This window comes from Alexandromys fortis, unplaced genomic scaffold (genome assembly GCF_014885135.2).
Source record: "Alexandromys fortis isolate MF-2015 unplaced genomic scaffold, M_Fortis_MF-2015_v1.1 scaffold_0, whole genome shotgun sequence".
NCBI classification, from domain to species: Eukaryota; Metazoa; Chordata; class Mammalia; order Rodentia; family Cricetidae; genus Alexandromys; species Alexandromys fortis.
This window is the reverse complement of record NW_026067949.1, coordinates 25,998,585-26,018,013: the sequence shown is the minus strand read 5'-3', so window position 1 is coordinate 26,018,013 and position 19,429 is coordinate 25,998,585. Positions and strand designations below refer to the sequence as shown.

Genomic DNA, 19,429 nt, shown 5'->3' with positions numbered 1-19,429 from the left:
AACTCTTTCCTATTCCCTTTAAGTTAAGAGCTATTTTACGATGTTGAAAAAAAGAAAGAAGTAAATATTCAATAATTGGGGTAAAGAAGTTCTTCACTTTATCATGCGCAGGCATTACAGGCCTACAATCAATCTCCTGCAATTCAACCTCTGAAAGACTTAAGGAAAAACTAGTATCAGGTGGGTCCCCCAAAACAGAAGAGTCCCCCACTGGCCCCTAGCCCAGGTGGAAAGGTGGTTCTGGGCTGGAGAGATGGCTCAGCCCATTAAAGGCTAGGCTCACAACCAAAAATATAATAGTTCGGAAAGGCGGCTCTGCCACAGGTGTGAGGACTTGCCTCTCCCAGGCACCTACGTCGGCAGTGCGCCTGCGCGCCGTCCTCCCGGGTCCTTCCTGTGTTGGTGTCTGCATCCGGGTTCCCAGGCTTCATAACTGCTCACCGGCTGGAGTCGCTGGCGGGTTGTCGGGTGCGTCAGTTACCGCCGCTCCGGTGTCCTCGGAGGCTGCAGGTTTGCGGGTGAGTTTGGGGGGGGGGGCACAGCTCCGACGCGGGGCTTGGACGGGGCTCGTTGCCGCCGACCCCCTGGGCACGGTGCGGAGTCGGGCGCGCTTGGGGCGACCCTGCTCGGCGGCGTCTCTGAGCCCCGGGTGCTTTCGGCCTCAGTGGGGCCAACCTAGGCTTCCAGCGCCCGCCGGCACCGAGTCCTCCTGTCCCGGGCTGCGCAGGGCAGGGCAGCCCTGGCCCTGAACTGTCTGTCCCTGTGTGCGCAGGCGGGGCGGGCAGCCTGGGCATCTGCAGCGCGGGGCATCACACCTGCTCGGGTCCGGGGGAGGGTGCTGCGGGAGCTGGGCACACCGTGTGTGTGGATTCCCGGGCTGACCCCCCCCCCCCCGCCCCCCCGCCCCCNCCCCCCGGTTAAAGGGCTGTGAAAGTTCCCTGGTGTAGAAGTTCCCACCGCATAGAAACTTCAGGGACTTGGCGTCTGACTGTCCCTGGGGATGCTCTGCCCAAATGAATCAGCACCTGCAGGAAGCACTTAGCGCCAACTTTGGCGTTTTTAATGCTGACAGCTCACCATGCCAGGGTCACAAAGCATGGACAGTTTCGGTTTCTGATGACTGTAAAACCTGGGAAAGGAGCGTCTTAAAACTCCGAATAAATGTGGAGGAGAATTTATCTTGAGTGACGGAGATTCTCTCAGGAATTTTGAAAGCGAAGACTGCCCGTTTAAGAATAAAAACCACAAATAACTTGGCTGCGCTTTATGGTCGGAATGACTTGGTTGAAAGTGTTCTCATTTTAGCTCAAGTCTAAGACTCACCTGTGACAAGTGTCTCATTAGCTCAACTCTAAGAATCACCTGTGGTACCTCACAGGCTCTTGGACTCCATTTGAGATCTGTTGGCGCTAAGGAGAGGGGCCCAGAGTCTTTTAACAAGTGTCATTAGTTGTTCTAATTGGATCAAACATTGAATGCATGGTTATTTGTGTCAGCTACACTTAAAGTCTAGCTTCCTCCAAAACTCAAATACCTTTGTAATTTCTGTAGAATTTGAATTAATTTCTACATTGAGGATTGAGAATAATTGCAAATTGAGGAAGTATTAACCTATCGAATGTCTTTTATCAACAGGGTCTTTTTCAAATTGTTTCAGTGCAGCCCAGGACAGTGTTTAATATAGCGTGTGATAAACTCCGGGATAACACGGCACCTGGAATAGTAATGCCTCTCATTACGGTGCCTTTTCCTTCGGATGTTTGCTGCATAATCATATTAGAAGTAAATCGATATCTTGTTGTAGGCTATGACAGCCAGCAGTTGTTTGGGATTTTGGGTGGCACTCTATAGTTATTTTTGATGTTAGATTCTTGGTATACCTAAATGAAGACAGGGTTCAGTTTTTTAGGCTGAGTTTTTAAAAACTTTATAATTCTTTCCTACAAATGCTGTGTATCCCATATTACTGTCCGGGATTCTAGATTATAGTCACCAGACTTTTCGTTGTTTTAGAATTCTAAGTCGTGTTCTTAAGAATATCGTTTGTTTTCTGTGTCTTTGCCATGAGACCGTCTGTTTTCCTTAGCTTAAGCATTTGACTGAGTAGTCTATGTGAAGTGTGCAGTTACCAAACACGAATGCTGAAGCCGCCATGCCATTGAAGGGTTGCTGTTGGTGACCGAGACATTTAAACGTGAAACTAGAAATCTAAAGCTGAGAATTGTGACTTTCGGATATAGAACATAGATGTTTTTAGAAGTTATTTTTAAAAAGGAGTAGGCAGTAAGAACTAAAATTGATTTTTTTGTGAATTTTTCACCCAGAGGTCAGCACTTTCCCTCAAGTATGATCGTAATTAAACCCTAAAATATTAAAACGTGTGTGTAGCTAATGATAAGGCACAGCACCTCTGGAATTTGTTTAACAAAAAAGGAAATTTGATCATTATGGTTTTTATAGGGAAAATTCTGGGTTTGGGTCAGTAACTCAAAGGTGCAAGGTCGTTGTAGTAGTTAACTTGTCCTTGATGAGTGCTCTTTCTCCTGGGATGGTTGCTTTGGGTAGTGTATGTACTATACTTGTATATAGTATAGTCTTCTATTTTCATTTGAATTCTGCCTTGTCCTTTGCCTGCATGACCACAGGCAGGTTGTATGAGCCCCGTTTCTTCCTCTGTAACAAAGCATTGTTTTTACTTTACAAGATTGTTATAGGGATTAGCATATGCCTCTAAATGACCTCACCCACTGTCCAAAGCACAGATCCTCTTTGACAAGAGAATCCTGTTGCTACTGTTTCATAAGTATGGATTGTATTTTTATATGTGCATGTCCTCCTTAAGTACTTTTTTAAAAAAATCAGTATATTATACAATATATACTCTGGGTGTCTGAAAGATATCTAAAGATGTCTGTAATGGGATTTTCACAGGCTTGAACCTCTTGTGCTAAGAACCGTGTATCACCAATAATGAGACTTGTGATTCTTGATAACTATGACTTGGCCAGTGAATGGGCAGCCAAGTACATCTGCAATTGCATCGTTAAGTTCAAACCTCGACAAGACAGGTATTTTTCCCTGGGCTTACCAACAGGTATCAACCATGCTTTCTATTTTATATATTCACATTATATAAGATTGAGGAAGTAATGTGTTTTTTTTTGGTAAAATACTTTTCATTATCATTCTGTATCGCGAACATATTAGTATATAAAAGCAGAAGTATGTGCAGTCTATTGCAGTATGAATGTACTGAGTCTGTTTGTGTTAAAGCTCTGTATTACCTGTGCCTCCAAACATTGCAGTTTCAGAAAGCACCCTAAGTTAAATGGTGATTGTAATGTTTCTGTGCCCTTTTCTAATCTAGTTTCTAGTGCACTGCTTTCATATAATTTTTTCATATAATTTCTTATAACTTAGCTCTTTCATTAGTAACAGGTGAAAACCAAAGTGCCTCCTGCTTATTTCTTGTTCATATTACCTTCTTTATGATCTCTGATCTTCTTAGGCGTTTACTTTTTATTCTATTATAGAAGTATTTCAGGTGTAATTTTTTTTTTTTTTTGAATTTTCGAGACAGGGTTTCTCCGTAGCTTTTTTGGTTCCTGTCCTGGAACTAGCTCTTGTAGACCAGGCTGGCCTTGAACTCAGAGATCCGCCTGCCTCTGCCTCCCGAGTGCTGGGATTAAAGGCATGTGCCACCACCGCCTGGCTCAGGTGTAAATTTTAAATGCTCGTGTTTTATCACATAAATAAGCCCAAATGCCAATTACATGTTCTATTGACTTCAGTTTTCCATGAAGAGTTGCCTTTAAAGAGGATCAGGTAGTATCACTTGATCTTTTGGCACGTCTATATTGGTGACTTTTGATTTTTTGCAAACTGTGTGAGACCTAGACTCAGAACTGACTTTTAGTGGCTTCAAGGCATTCATTCCACATACCTCAAGCTTTGCACTCCTTACGTGCACAAAAGATAAAATAGTAATAGTTATAATAGCTTCACTACTGTTCTGAAGCTCAGCTACAGCAGTGTATGTGCAGATCTTTTGAATGCAGTCAATGCCATATGGCTTTAAGCGCTCATGCTTATTTAAATAGACTATTTTCTTCCTGATCCTCCCTGCATGCATTCTAACTGCAAAATGTATAGTCGTAATTCATTTTACTTACTTGATTTTTATGAATTATATTTTTCCAGATGTTATTTGCTATTTTGCTGTCTCATTTTGTCTGGGACAGAAGGTCTTGGTGAGAATGACAATGGGATGTTTTTGAGAACTGGGCATAGACAACTGCATAGTCATATCATCAGCCCCCTCATGCTGACTCTGATGACTCAACACACCTCTGTCTGTGTGCACACTATGAATGGCTTATGCTCAGGCTACCTATATTAATCATTTTGTCTTAATTATGACAGAAAAATAATTTGAGCTGGGGACAGGCAGGCTTCCAAGTACTGCATGTTGCAGCGGGTGCTAGACATGTTTCTTATGTGTTTAAATTGACAAATAGTGCACGTGCCAGGGGAGAGCCTGAAGACCCTTTGATGACATCATGTGCTCTCCTTGTTGAGCATTGCTGGTGTTTGTGTTCTTGACTTCCACCACTGCTTCTGAAATTGGAACATGCTTGTCTGAGGTTAAAGACAACACCCTGTACATCATTAATTCTCCCACCAAGCACAATTTCTGTATTTTTAAGTGATTTTTTTAAAGACCTGCATATTTTGGGTCTAACTTGCCTGAGAACCTTATTTTGACCATTTCCTTACCCTTAATTGGTTTGGAAGTAGACTGCTTGTCCAAAGGATAAGCCTGAACTTTCTGACTTACTGTTTTTTTTTTTCTCTCTCATTTTGTTGCCCTATTGTATCTGTGTGTGTTTAAATCCCTGGTTTTATTGCCATTTGGTAGCTGGCAAATTCATTCATCTTTTCAGTCCAGTTCTTACATTTCCAATAAGAAAGACCCTGCCTGTTTTCCAGGATTCGAGATTTCCATGAGGGAATGTGTGGAAACACCTGCATAGCATTTAGCCATGGGCTGGGTGTGGAGAGAACATCCTTGGACGTTTTTTTCTCCATCTTTTGTCTGTCTGAAATTACAGATTGCTGTGTGCTTGTCAGGATTCCAGCTCTTCATGACTCAGTTGAACTGTTCTCTTAGATCATTATTTTGGCAAGCAGGATTGTAGCCTTTTATTCTTTTAGCACCATATCTTAGAATTACTGAGGTTTTTCTTTATGCCACGTTTTTTTTACTTTGAATATGTGTTGTGAGTTCTTCTCAAACAGCAAAAGGCCTAACAAGCTTGGACTCACAGACACCTGTTATGAATTACTTTAGGGAATTAAGTGCACATCACAAAGCAAATAATGAAATGAATTTCTGTAACAGATTTACTCTCATCACCTCTTTCTTTTTTAACTACACTGATTAAAAGTCTAGAAAGTAAATGGGTTCTTTATCACTGCCATTGGGGCAATTTCTCACTTAAGCAAAATTCAGATAGCCTTGATCGAATGACTAAGCTTTCTAGCAGTAGGAGGTCTGTGTGCTTCTGGAAATGGAAGAGAATGGAAGAGAAGCGTGTGCTCTATCCTCATGACAGTTGTCATGTTAGTGGGCTATAGATCTCAAATTTTGGATGGGAAATTTAATCCTACGGCTGAACTTTCATATTATTACATATAAATTCAGATATGCTTAGCCTTAAAGTCCATTATTCATCTGCTTTCTGCACTCTGTGGTAGTTTTCATTACAGCCACTTTATTTACAGCCATTTGTTATTCTGTCTTCTCAAGTGAGGAACACTCACTCTTCTTGAAACTCCTCACCCCCTTTTTGTTTCATCCAGAGAATTTTTTTTAATCTACCAGATTTCTAATACTGCCTAAGTCTAACTACTGCTCCAGAAATATTCATTTCTGTGGCCTTTTTTGTTTTTGTTTCGTGATAATTCGTGGCCTAAACATCCATTCCACCCATGTCTGAGAAGACAGGTCATATGCTAATAAGGGTGCCTTTTTCCTTGGGATTATAGTGAAAAACAAAAGGCAAATTTAATAAACAAAAGGAGCAGGCCCTTCATAAGCTGATAAACTTACCTTTATTGTGTCATATCATGAAGCAAAAACAAAATTGCTTGCTGAGTTAAATAATTTTGTAGTCCATCTAAAATAAAATAATCACCTTATAGCCAGTCGTGTTTGCTCTGAAGAGATCCTAGAAGTCCTGTTTATTTCAAAGGGCAGCACTTTTCTTTCTCAGCCGAGCCTTTTAAGTGATACGTGGGGAAGATGAACACGAAGCAGAAGGAGAGGCACAAGTTGTGCCTCGCTCATGCTTCCGCTCATTTACTTATCGGCAAGTGTGGTGTTCACTTTTGTTTTTACCCAGTGTTCATTCTAAAAGGTTTTAGTCTTATAATTTGTAATAACATTTCAAAATACTGAGTACAGTTCAGAATAGCTTTCTAACTTCCATTTTTGTTTATGGGTTACCAACCAAATTATGTTGTAAGTAATTTCAATGCATTATGGAAAGAAACTACCTATCATGAACATTAAATCTGTATTTAAGTTGTTTGTCTGTCTTGAAACATAGAATGTTACTCATCGATTTAAACATGTTCTCAAGTTATTTCAGAAAGTGGACACTTTATCTCTTTTAGGAAGCACACCTTTAGGATGTTATAAAAAACTAATAGAATATCACAAGAGTGGAAACCTCTCATTTAAATATGTGAAGACTTTTAACATGGATGAATATGTAGGTAAGATATATTTGAATATGCTATTTGAATATATTATATTACATTTTGAATATTCTGAAACTTTAAAATATGTAATTCCTAGACCCCTTTGTGTACTGCTTTGTTGGAGAAACTGATTATAGCATAGAATAATGGAAGGAATATAAGGCTTGGAATCTGAAAATCTTCATTCCTTCTGCTGTTTGAGTGCTTTGAGCGTCTGTCCAGTCACAAGTCCTTCATATCCATTCTCTCTCCCTCTCTTTTCTCTTTTCCCTGTCCATCTCATTTCCTTCTGCTTCTTTCCTTAAAGTATAATTAAAATTATAGAAAATTAACTGAAACATATGTAAAAGTTAATTCGTATAGTTTTTTTAATTAGTACCCACAAAACTTGTGTAATTTGTTGACTTGCTTAACTTAAAGAATCTATGATGGTTTTAGAAACCCCTTTCTAAAACCTAAATATGAGCATACATTTTCAGTGTCAGTATAAGCAATAGCCAAATAGCTATTATGGTTTATTATACTTTGCACACATGTAGATTGAATGTAAGAAAATTGTGGCCACTAGTTAATTCTTTAAAAATACCCTATTATGGGTATAGCTTACACAATGAAGTCTCACCAGCCTGGCTGCATAACATGATCTTAACAAAGATATCATGAATATACATGCTAATGTGGAAACTGGAATCTCAAGAAGCCTCAACCCTAGACACAGAACCTACAGGCAAGTAAATGCAGAGAGTAGGAGAAATACTCTTCCCAGGGAAGATTGTCTTCTATTAGCTATTAGTTATTCAGTACCAAGTGGTCAGCCCTGAAGACATACATACAAATAAGCAGGTTGTCAGGAATAAACACACACACTTGTAAAAACAAAAAAAGGCCATGAATTTAAAAGCATGAGACAGAGTATATGGAAGGTTTTGGAGGAAAGGGAAAAGGGACATTAGGTAATTGTGTTGTAATCACACACATATAAAAAAATGGTAAAAATACAGAAATCAGTACCAGTACTTTCTGATGCACGTTTCAGAAGTGTGTAGTGACTAAGTGGCTAAACTAGACTTTCGATGTTTACCTCGTAGACCCTCTATCAGCTGATTTGACAAAAGTTCCGTGCTTCTATGTTCATCTATAAAATGAGAATGATAGTAATATTTTCATGTATGCTTACAAAGTAATTGTATTAGTGTGTAGATACTTAATGTGACACAGGTGTATATCAAGGATATGTTTTATGCCAACCATTTTTAAATTAATGAATAGGAAAGGTTTTTCTGGGAGTTATATTTTTATTATTAACTTCATATTTAGGACTTCCAAGAAATCATCCTGAAAGCTACCATTCTTATATGTGGAATAACTTTTTTAAGCATGTTGATATAGATCCTAACAATGCTCACATCCTTGATGGGAACGCCGAAGATCTGCAAGCAGAATGTGATGCATTTGAAGAGAAAATAAAAGAAGCCGGAGGGATAGATCTTTTTGTTGGAGGTATGAAAGAAACATTGTTATCATTTTATCTGCTAATATTTTAAATAGTATTTTTAAAAGTCACATTGTATAATGTAAAGAACACCTGATAATTGTTAATATCCAATAATAGAAATAAAATGATTCCAATTTTTTATTTTCATGGAAAAGTACAGATAATGTAAGTAAAAATAATTTTAAAATTGCAACAGTTAATACATCGTTTAAATTATGCCTGGAGAAGTAGGTCTCCATGCCTGTTAAATGTTTGATTACCTCTAAGGTCAGCAGTTCACCACATCCTGGAAATGCGCTGCTGGTCGTTGTGCTGAGCGAAGCCTGTTTGTTTTTTTCTCTCTAGCTCCAGCACAGACTATGTAACAGATTAGAACTGTGTATATGAGAAATGGGTAGATTTTTATCACATAACTGCAGTTATGCTGAGCTCATTCATGTTGCGTAAGACTGATCACCAGCCTTTAGACAAGTTAAATTCTCCTAGTGCCTTACTACATTCCAAAGGGAATGAACATTTGGTTAACCAAATTCCAAGTAAAAATAAAAATTATGTATTTATGTGCATGTATTTGTGCGTAAGTGTACTGAAAATTTGTTCCTTTGTAATAGCTATGGCTCCCTATTACCAGAATGAAGCAGCTTGAGAAAGTTGTTGCGTCAGAAAAATATAAATCAACTACACTAGAGTCAAAACTGTTTTTTACGCCAATCTTTAGTATTCTACTGAAATACCATTGCTCTATACTGCCTTTATATATTTTACACCTAATTAATGGGAAAATTGCACCAGAGGTATGTTAAGGTGGATTCATGGTTGCAGTGGCTGAGTATGTTTGCAGTGGTTGGTTGCTTGTGGGATTTGGAGTAAAATTTATATTTGTATCTTCAGTCTCTCTGTATGCCTGGTAAGTTTAGTGAAGTTCATTGTAACTAGATCATGTGCAAGACAGGATTAACTCTTAACTTGCTCAACATTTGTGAAAATTTAATGTATTATAACATGTTTGAAATGCTTTAGAATGGTGCTCGGCACCCAGCTGACTCAGGGCCCACTGGAGTGGTTTTTTTCCGTGAGCTGTAGAGGCTAGTATAGTGTTGGCCCTGAGTTCATTGAGTTCCCGAGGTTTTTCCTGAATTACATTATGGATGACCAGGCGAGACTGAATGCTTCTCCGAGGAAGTTTTTATCTATGTGTATCAGAGCCAGTGCTGTTTGTTTTCTTTTATAGATAGAACTGCTATTTATCTGATCAAGAATGTATGTTTGTTATTTTGCATTTTAACTACTCATCCATTTTAAGTAAATCTTGCTAGTATTCACGTTAGCAATCCTATATAATGCGTTCATATTCTAGCTTTGTACATATGGTTTAGTTTTGAGATAATTACCATATTTGTCAGTATTAAGGCTGAAATACTAGATGTTTGGGGATGTTTAAACTTAATTTTGTGATTTCCATATCAAAATAAAATTGTTGGCCTGTACTATTCCTAAATGGTTTATCTTAGTTTTTTTTTTTTGTTTTCAAGAAGCATTTTCACGAATTAATTATGTTGGAAACATATGCCATATATTAGAGATAGTGAGTAGCTTGCTTCAAGGAAAGAGCATCCTGGGCAGGGGATTAAGACACCACTGTGCTCTTCTCTACCTTTTAGAAAGCACTCTTCAGTTTAGTAGGTTGTGAAGGTTGCAACTCTCTCATCCCATATTTCTGGTAGAAACTCATTTCCCATTGCTTTAAATCATTTCTTATTTCTTGTGTTTTTGCTCTGTTTCCTCAGAGTAATAAACACCACTTTTCCCTTTTAAGTGAATAGGATATTAGTTAAATTATGCCTGTCACTGACTTATTGTCGCTTTGTTTTTAAACCACCTTTATCTCAAGCTCCCTATAGTTATTTCTTTACTATGTCCCAAAGCTGAAAACATTTTTAAGAAAATTATTTTCATCTTTCATTAACATCTTTACTGGAGTCTGATGATTGAGAGCCTGACATTTTATGTACTGCCCGGGGAATGCAATTTCTGTGCAGAGAGAGAGGAATTAGTATATGCTTCATTTTCCTATTGGAGTAATGATTGTTGAGCATGTGCTTGTTCCTGAAAGAATCTCGTTTGATTCTTTGCAATTCTTGATCTAGGTAATTATCTTTGGAAGTTTTCAGATGAGACTTGGTATCTGGGTCTTACCACTTACCCTTCTTTTGTTCCAGGGTTTGGTTAATAAAAACACTAAGAACTGCCAAATGGGATCAAATTGTCAGCTTTATTAAAGGTAAAGTTGAAATAGAGATTGTAGGCTGGGCTTGAAGCCAGTGTTTTCCCTCTACTGTGAACCCGGCTCAGACTAGAAGAGACTAAGAGCATACTTTGTGCTGTTCTCCCCAGCGGGTTAGATGGGTTCCTTTCCCTGGGTAGAGAGAGAAAGGAGGAAAGAAATACACTGAGGGCTCTCAGTCTCTGAAGGCAGAAATGGGGAGAAAGGTAAGGGGTATCTTGAGTTTCTGAGGAGTCCTCAGCAGTAAGGGACACAACAGTGGGATTTTGTACATAAAACCTAACTAATTCTTAAAATTTTGGTATTTTATTTAAAAATTTTAAAGGGCAGTGGGGAGAACTTCGTAATTTATAGTCGTTGAAGTCTTGGCTTAGTAATGGGATAACTCATGGAAGCAGACTAGTAATGTGTTAATTGGAGCAACTCTGATATAAGTCACAAAACCTAGGGGAAGGGTCAGACATTGGAAAACACAGAGAGCCTCAGCTCTCAAAAGCAGAAGCTCATTAACCCTGGTAGCTGTTTGTCCCTTGTTTGCAGTTCCTTTGTTTCCTTTCACCAGATAAAGAGCTGGCTCTAGAGAGATTTCCATTGCTTCTGCTTGGAGTCCTTTTCTGTAGGCCACCCTCACTCAGGATGACAGGGACATGAGAAATTACCTTTGAGACCCACTCCAAGCTCCTACCCCTGCAACCTGTAGTGAGGAGTGGAGCAGAAGAGGTGTAGCTAGGAGAAACAGCCGAACAACCAAGGAAAAGTATCGTGCATTAATTCATTCAGCTGTGATTTATTGAGTGCCTCTTGTGTGTAATGTTTGGTTTTGAGTGATAGATTGAGGCACACACAAGCCTTGTTCAGAGGAAGCTTACAAACTGCTCACAGAACTATAGGAACAAAGCAAGGGTAGATAACATAATCCCACCAGTGAATTCTTGAGCTGATGCCGATATCCTAATTTAGATTTGAAGGCCAAAAGAGTTATTTGCTAGCTGAACTTGAAGCAGTATCAGAGCCACAGTCTCTGTGCTAGTTGTGGCGGAAGCCAGTGTGGAGCTCCTTTGCTGTCAGTACCCTGACAGAATCCCAGGTTGGCCATATGCTTCTCAGTGGCCTGGGTCACCACAAAGAATGTTGACATGAGCCATTGAAGACATCTGATTTGTTTTCCGAAGCTTTTATATTTCCAGCTCTATGCTTTCTTCTGTTCTCAGATAAAGAGGAAAGTGTTGATGTATGTATTATATATATATATACATGTAATAAGTATGATATATATATATATATATGTAATAGTGCATTTATAGCACCAAGAGTAAAGCAGAAATTTGGAAAGCATAGTGAGAAAGGTTTAAGTGCCATTAGAACATACTAGAAACAGGTCTATACTTAGTGCTGGAAACAGTCTTTGAATATTTACCATATTAAAATCCTTCTTCAAAATGTACTTCCAAACATTGGTCATTGACAAATAACATTTTGCTTTATACTGTGTTCATTTTTCCTAATTCTTCAAAACTAGATTATAGCTTGCTACATTTTTCATGGCTTGGGAAACTTAAAGTTGTATAGCAAGAATCTGTGAAATACACTTGTCTCATTAAACATGTGCAGTTTAAATACAAAATGTTTTTATTGAAGCTTCTGTAAGTCTGAACTAATATAGGTGTATTATAAATTTAATTTTTTAAAGGTTTTTGATTTTATGAAGGGAATTACCTCCAATTGTCTTCAAATCAGGAATATTGCATTCTTTTCTATACTTTCGAAGCCATCTTAGAATATAGCAGATGTATATAGGTCACTTTGGTTGTTACCTGTATGTCATGAAATCAGTGCAGCCAGTAACATCCTACATTCCCTTCTTGCATTAGTAAGGAGATGAAATGTAACAGGAAAGACCTTACATGACTGCCAGTAAAGCTAAGTATGGCTTGATACATTTTGTTTGGTTGGTTTTATTTTAGGTAGTTGTGTGTGTGTGTGTATGTGTGTGTGTTAGATTAGAGTGAAAAATCAAGAAAGCTTGAAAAACTTTGGTATTATACAATCTATATATTGTCTTATGGGTACAGTGGTTATTGCCTTACCTAAACATGAGTTCAGCGAAGCAAAGTGAGAGTGTAAAGACCACCCAGTAGTAGTCAGAAGGCTGATATGAGTGTTTCTTGGCTTTCACTAACTCTGGTCCTGATATGCCATTTATTTATTTATTTACTTTTTGCTCATCGGTTTATGTGATAGCAGAAAGGTGGCAATGAGGGAAGCATCCATGTTTAATCTTACTAGGTCACAAGATTACCTCCTATTATCTGTTATGAAAATGCTTCATAAGCCTATTGTGTTATGTGTGATGCTTTCCTGTTGGGAGGAGCGGGCTGCTTGTCATCCCAGCCGCCCCACTAGCTTACACCCGAAATAATCACACAGAAATTGAATTAATTAAATTACTGCTTGGCCCGTTATTTCTAGCCTCTTATTGGCTAATTCTCACATCTTTGATTTAACCCATTTTTAATCTGTATATCACCACAAGGTCGTGGCTTACCGGGAAAGATTTAGCATGTCTGACCTGGCATTTCCATGACGGCTCTCTCACTCTGCTTTCTTCCTCCCAGAATTCAGTTCTGCCCCCCCTTCTACCTAAGTTCTACCCTATCACCAGGCCCAATGAAAGCAACACAAATACAGAAGGACCTCCTACACCATTTTGCGGGACGAACAAGGCTCCCCCTCCTTGTGCTCCTCCTACAACACTTCCCTGCTATTGGTAGAACTGTGTTATTTCATGCTGTGTATATAGCACATATGGAAATAGTAAATGAAATATAGAAACAGATAATTTTAATATTAGAAATTCAGCTCTAAAAGAAGGTAAGTGTGTTTGTTATTTCCTTGCCTTTATAACTGTTGAAATTTGAGAAAATGTTTACTCTATGTTGGAAACCTTTCTTTTTTTCATGTTTATATGAGTGAATATATCTGTTTTGAAAGGAATAGGTCCAGATGGTCATATTGCTTTCAATGAGCCAGGATCCAGTTTAGTTTCAAGAACAAGATTGAAGACCCTAGCTATGGACACCATTTTGGCAAATGCTAAATATTTTGATGGAGACTTATCAAAAGTACCAACCATGGCTTTAACTGTTGGTGTGGGGACAGTGATGGATGCTAGGGAGGTAAGAAATGTTCTTTGATCATTTTTCTTTGATGTTGAAAACTTATGGTATTAAATATTTTAGATCTATCTGATTTTCAATAAAAATGCTTAAATTTCCAGCATCTAACTTTTGTCATGCTCATTGACTTGTAAAGAATCACTTAAGTCTGCAGCTATAAACCAAGCCCCAGGAGCTACCCATTCATCTGCCCAGGCATGCTTCATTTCGAGCTCTTAAAATCTTAGTAACTCTGATTTACTGACATTGGAATAGTCTTGTGAAGGGCAGGTGGACAGTGGCGCAGAGCAAATGCCCTGCGTAGTTTTGCAGCACATGGGATTGATTAGAGTGCTTCATGACTATACTCAGGAGCATTGGCTGCATTGGTTTCCTGCAGCTCCATTCCCGAGCCCCACATACTTGAAGGAGAAAGCTGATTGATGGATATGCACACAAACAAATAAGTAAAAGGCCATCTAATATTTTTTAAAGAAGCATTATAGAGACCCAGCTGCCTTCTGAGGACTTGTGTGAGATCATTGGCATGCTGGTGACCAAACAAACTTTCATTACTGACCAGTGTTCCAGAGATTAGAAAAGACCTGTGATAGCCTGTGGTGTGTATGTCTTAGAGCATGTAGTACACACACATTTCATTTTGCTTGTTTTTGTAACAAATACTTCATTCCTTAGACAGTATTTTGTCTAACACTGTCCAGTAAGGAAAATGTACAGATTCATTAATATTTTGCTTATCTTACATCAAATGAGTTAATTTTTGTTGTAAAAGACAGTTGGTTTTAGATAAGGCGATACACTCAACTCTAGTTAAGATTCACCTTCACCTAGAAAATCATTGTGAATTATGATTTTAAAAAGAAATAGAATACCTTGATCCAGTCATCTTTCATTTTCTGTAATTTAGAATACCTAGGCATAAAATACTCATACATAATATGATTTTTTTATTTTAAATACTTTAGAATTGTAATCATTTTAATGTTTAATAATCGTAATGGTAAAGTAAAATAATCCAAGTTTTTGAATTTTGTCATCCACTACAAGCGTCTCATAAGCATACTTATTCAGTGCTCACCTGTAAAGTTTTACGGCTAGTCCTAATTAAAAAGGGAACAATAGACTAACCTGTGTTAATGTACGCACGCATCCGTAGTTGTGGGAGGAGAGCTGAAAGATTGTAAGATCCTTGCTGACACACATTCGCATGTTTCTTGAACTAGTTCACAAGTGCTGAGAAATTTAAAAACCAGGACCTTGCAATTTCTGTAATTTCCAAAAGTATCATGTGCTTTAAAGTCAGTCTGTCTTTCAGCAGATCTGAATTCTTAAACTCAGTAGTTTAGAACAACTTTAAAGACCATCACATCTATTAGGTGAAAGTTCAGGCTTCCCTAGCCAGCTTTTACATAAAGCCCCTGCTTTTCTAATGTGAGATATTTCTTAACTGAACTAGAGAGATTTGGGGTTGTTAGCCCAGATTATATGAATTTGTTGAAGACACATATTTTGTTCCCCCAGGCATGTCTTCTACATATGAGTACTAAAGTGTTAACTCTAGTCTTCACTTCTGTGCTATCATAGAGCTTCCTACTTCCTTTTAATTAACAAGTGGCACTCTGAATTCTGCAGGTGATGATTCTTATAACAGGTGCACACAAGGCATTTGCCCTGTACAAAGCCATCGAGGAGGGAGTCAATCACATGTGGACTGTTTCAGCTTTCCAACAGCATCCCCGAACGATTTTTGTCTGTGATGAAGATGCTACTTTAGAATTAAGAGTTAAAACAGTGAAGTACTTTAAAGGTGAGCATTGAACTAGTATGCGCCTGGGATGCTTGTAGTGGGTAACAACTGGATGCTGTGGATGTTAATCTTACAGTTCGGCTTCTTGAAGCCTGGCATTGTGCTAGCACACCAAGCCGGTTTTTCAAGGAATAAAACTTTTTATATAATAGTTTTCAGAACTTTCATGACATTCACTGAAATTCAGTGAATGAAGTATTAGTTTTATATTGAATATTCAAGACTAAATAACTGAGTGTCCTTTCTGGGTTTATCATTTGTTTGGTAACATTTGAGAGGTCTACCTTATTCTAATTGTGACCTAATCCATGGTTAAAAAGCATCGCCTGCTATCCCATCTAAGCTTCCTGATGTAAGACGATTCCATCCCAGGATGTTACAGTTGATATTATAGTGGATATACTTTAAAACAGTATGATATCAATAGCAAAGCAACAGCTCTGGTTGCTTAGACTTGTACATGTATATTTTCTATAGTCTGGTTATTTTCATATTTTATTTGTAGTGGCTTTATATAGGAAAATACTCGTGACATAATGAACACTTTAGGTGGCTTCAGGGAGCATTTAGAACACCCTAAGCTTAGTGTTTCCTGATTATGAGTGAACTCATACGCAAGCTCAAACACAAAGTGTAGAGGACTTGTTTAGAGCAGTTGGGTATTGAATATTTAAGTAAGTGGTTCATAAAATGTATATATATGACAATTCTAGGACATGGGTGAATATACACTTTTGTTGTAACTTTGATTATAACAAGTGTTAGAAAGTGTATATTTCATAAATGCTGAAAGAAAGGGTAACAAAGCCGCTGTATTTTACTGACTATAACTTGACTGAAATCAGCATGGGATGCATCTTAAATTGGGTGGCAGTGCTTATCTGGTTTCTTTTTTTTTTCTTGGTGGCACTTGAGATAGACTTTTGGCATATAGCCCAAATAACTTTATGGCTGGTCACTACAGCTTGAACTGTATTAAAGGGTCGCAGCATTAGGAAAGTTGAGAACCACTGCTCTAGATGATCATCTACGAAATAGCACATGTAAGTCACATGGCTTACCTTTGCTGTCCCCTCTACTTTTGGGCCTTGTGATGTTCAAGGTGTTGACTGAATTTTGAAGCAGGCTGTGAGAACTCAACCTTCTCATTTTCAGTTGCTCCAGAGATACCTCTTTGGGTTTTTCTCTTATTGGACCACTTCCCAGTGCTATTTGCTAGTTCTCTTGAAGTGATCTTCCACACTGTGTGGATTTTAGAGTGCTTTTTGTGGCCTCCTAAACAAGGACCATGCACTTCTAGCACTTTTCTCTCAAATCCAGTACCCAGTTTTCTGAAGAAACTCAATACCTTCCCTGTAGTTTTTTGTAAGTGTGTAATGACCTGGAAAATTTAACTTCTTTGCTTTCCAAACTATGAAAATCTTATTTAGCTCACTGATTGTGTCAGACTATCTTGTAAGGACAGTGTAACTCAGAGAGAAGCTTTAATGACCCACAAACACACATACCCATTAGAACATAAATTTTTAAATATACCTACATTTAAATGTTTTATTTCCACTCCAAATATGCATACTAACTATAAAATGATTTTTAAAGTCTACTTAAATTTAGAATCTAAGTTTCTGTCTCAAATCATTTAAAACAGGTGTCTCCATTATGTTGATAAACATCCTCAGTAGATTGTGGGTAAATTTGTAATCACCTAGTTCTGTAAATACATTGCAAAGTCTTATGTAAAGGCTCTGGACATGGCTTAGCTGGAAATGTGCCTGCTTCACAATTGTGAAGAACCATGTATGGATCTGCCAGTAACTACATCAAAAGGCAAAGCATGGTGGTGCATGCCTGTTACTCTAGGAGTGTGCGTCAGATACAAGATTTCTGGAACTTGCTGAGCAGCAGGTTCCTCCCAGTTAATGATCTCCCTGATCAGTGAGGTGCAGTGATAAAGGGTAGACTTTGACTCTTGGCACCCATACATATACGCAAATATGTTAACACATGAACTCCCCTCCCCACCGCAAAGAAAAAGATGTATAGAGTAATATTTTGGAGAACAGAGCTATCTTATTATGATAGTTCTGGGTCCCTTGTCATCAACTAGAGCGACTGCCATAAAATAAAACATAAGTTTCTAGATAATGAATTAACCAATCATATTCAAATTCACCAGCCTGCCGGTCTAATCTTCCTGAAGACAAGAAATGAAGCTGCACTGGGACTCCAGTACCTGTACTGTTCAGTTGTATTTCTTCAACAGTTTTGGTAGACCCTGTCATAAGAATGAAATACTGTAGCATATAAATCTTAAGTAAAAAGTTCAAAATTAGCAAAATTATACCTGGATTTTTTTTCTTGAAGGTTTAATGCGTGTGCACAATAAACTTGTGGATCCACTCTACAGTATGACAGAAGAAAACTGAGGGAAACTGGAGCAAAGTTCTGCCTGGAAAAGAACCTTTTCTTACTAGATGAATTTTCAGCTTACGCAATACGATAAAATGGGAACTATAAAAACATTTAAATAGAAAAAAGAACAGCGTGTGTTAAACATTCCATATTTAGAATGTGTCTGTTTTACACTAGAGTCTAGAACCAAGTGGATCCCCAAACTGGTTGGCATTTATAAAGTATAGAAGCTATATAGCTACCTATAAACAGCATAGCAGCAAAATGTCTGCATTTAAGAGATTCTTCACTGGTCAGTGACTTAATCTCTGACTTATTTACAAGAAGGCACTCCAACCCTTTCCAGTGTCATAGAAGCCTTCACTTTTGGAATGTATTTTTTTGTGCATCACACACATGCTTTTGCCTGTAGTTGCCTTAGTCATCTTTCTGCAGTGGTTCTGGACATCAGAAGTCCTGCCATTCACTAACCAAGGAGATCTGAAGAGATGACAGTGTCCCGCAGTAGTTTACATCCTTTCAGAAAGGATCTGTAAGTGCATGCTTCTATGCACCTTCCTAGGTAGGACTTTTCTACACATATGCTTATTTTTATTTAATGACTTGGATCAGTGCCCTTAATATTGGCAGGTATCAGCTTTATACTTAGCTATAAGGAATTCCTTTTGAAGAACATTTTCTGATTATTATTAAATTTTCTAAATCATCCTTATATATGTCTAAAGAAATAATTACTGTAAATGTTTAAATTGCAAAAACTTGTATAATTAAGTTGCAAATAAAAATATTGTTTTCTACCTTTAACTCAAAGTTTACAATAAAAGAAGTATCTAATTTTGTTTCTAAATGTGAAATAACATTCATTGGGAGATTCAGTCAATGTAGTTAGGAAGCTAAAAAGATTGTTTTTTGTTTTTTACTCTTTTTAGATTTTTGCTTTTTGGGGCCTCACCACCCAACTCCCAGATAAATCACTCAGTCTTATTCTTAAGAATGCAGGGCCTTAGCTTGGCTTGTTTCTAGTCAGCTTTTCTTAAATTATCCCATCTACCTTTTTCTCTGGGCTTTTTCTTTTATTTCTGTAATCTTACGTTCACTCTTACTCTGGATGGCTGGGTGTCTGGCCTCTTTTCTTGCTCCCCTTTCTTCCAGATTTCTCCTATTTATACTGCCTGCCTGCCTGCCTGCCTGCCTGCCTGCCATCCCCACCTGTCCTTTCTTCTTCTGCCTGACCATCAGGTGTTTTAGGCAAAGAATCACAGAGTTAAACACATCATTAAACAAATGTAACACACCTCAAAATAATATTCCACAACAGACAATACCAAAAGAAAAAATAAGGAGGCTGGAGAGATGGCTGAGTAACTGAGAGTGCTTGTTGCTCTTGCAGAGGACCACGGTTGTACACAAACCCATTGTAGCTCAAGTTCTAAGGAATTCTCTAATGCCCTCCTTTGGACCCCCAAGGGCACCAGACACACAAGTGGTAC

The 19,429-nt window shown here is 38.2% G+C and overlaps 1 protein-coding gene across 5 annotated transcripts; it reads left to right on the top strand.

Moving 5' to 3' along the window:
- Nucleotides 1-392: 392 nt before the first annotated feature.
- Nucleotides 393-18,778, top strand: Gnpda2 (glucosamine-6-phosphate deaminase 2). Of its 5 annotated transcripts, none has more exons than XM_050149673.1 (7): nucleotides 393-518; nucleotides 2,932-3,068; nucleotides 6,679-6,780; nucleotides 8,083-8,265; nucleotides 13,536-13,720; nucleotides 15,353-15,527; nucleotides 17,892-18,778. In XM_050149673.1, exons 2-7 carry the CDS (start codon nucleotides 2,996-2,998, stop codon nucleotides 17,951-17,953), a joined length of 780 nt encoding a protein of 259 aa, XP_050005630.1. In that variant the 5' UTR covers nucleotides 393-518; nucleotides 2,932-2,995; the 3' UTR covers nucleotides 17,954-18,778. The 5 variants fall into 5 exon arrangements, with proteins under 5 accessions (XP_050005630.1, XP_050005633.1, XP_050005631.1 ...); XM_050149676.1 differs by having other exon boundaries at nucleotides 2,932-3,094; nucleotides 8,155-8,265; nucleotides 13,542-13,720; XM_050149674.1 differs by having other exon boundaries at nucleotides 2,932-3,094; nucleotides 8,155-8,265.
- The last annotated feature ends 651 nt before the right edge of the window (nucleotides 18,779-19,429 follow it).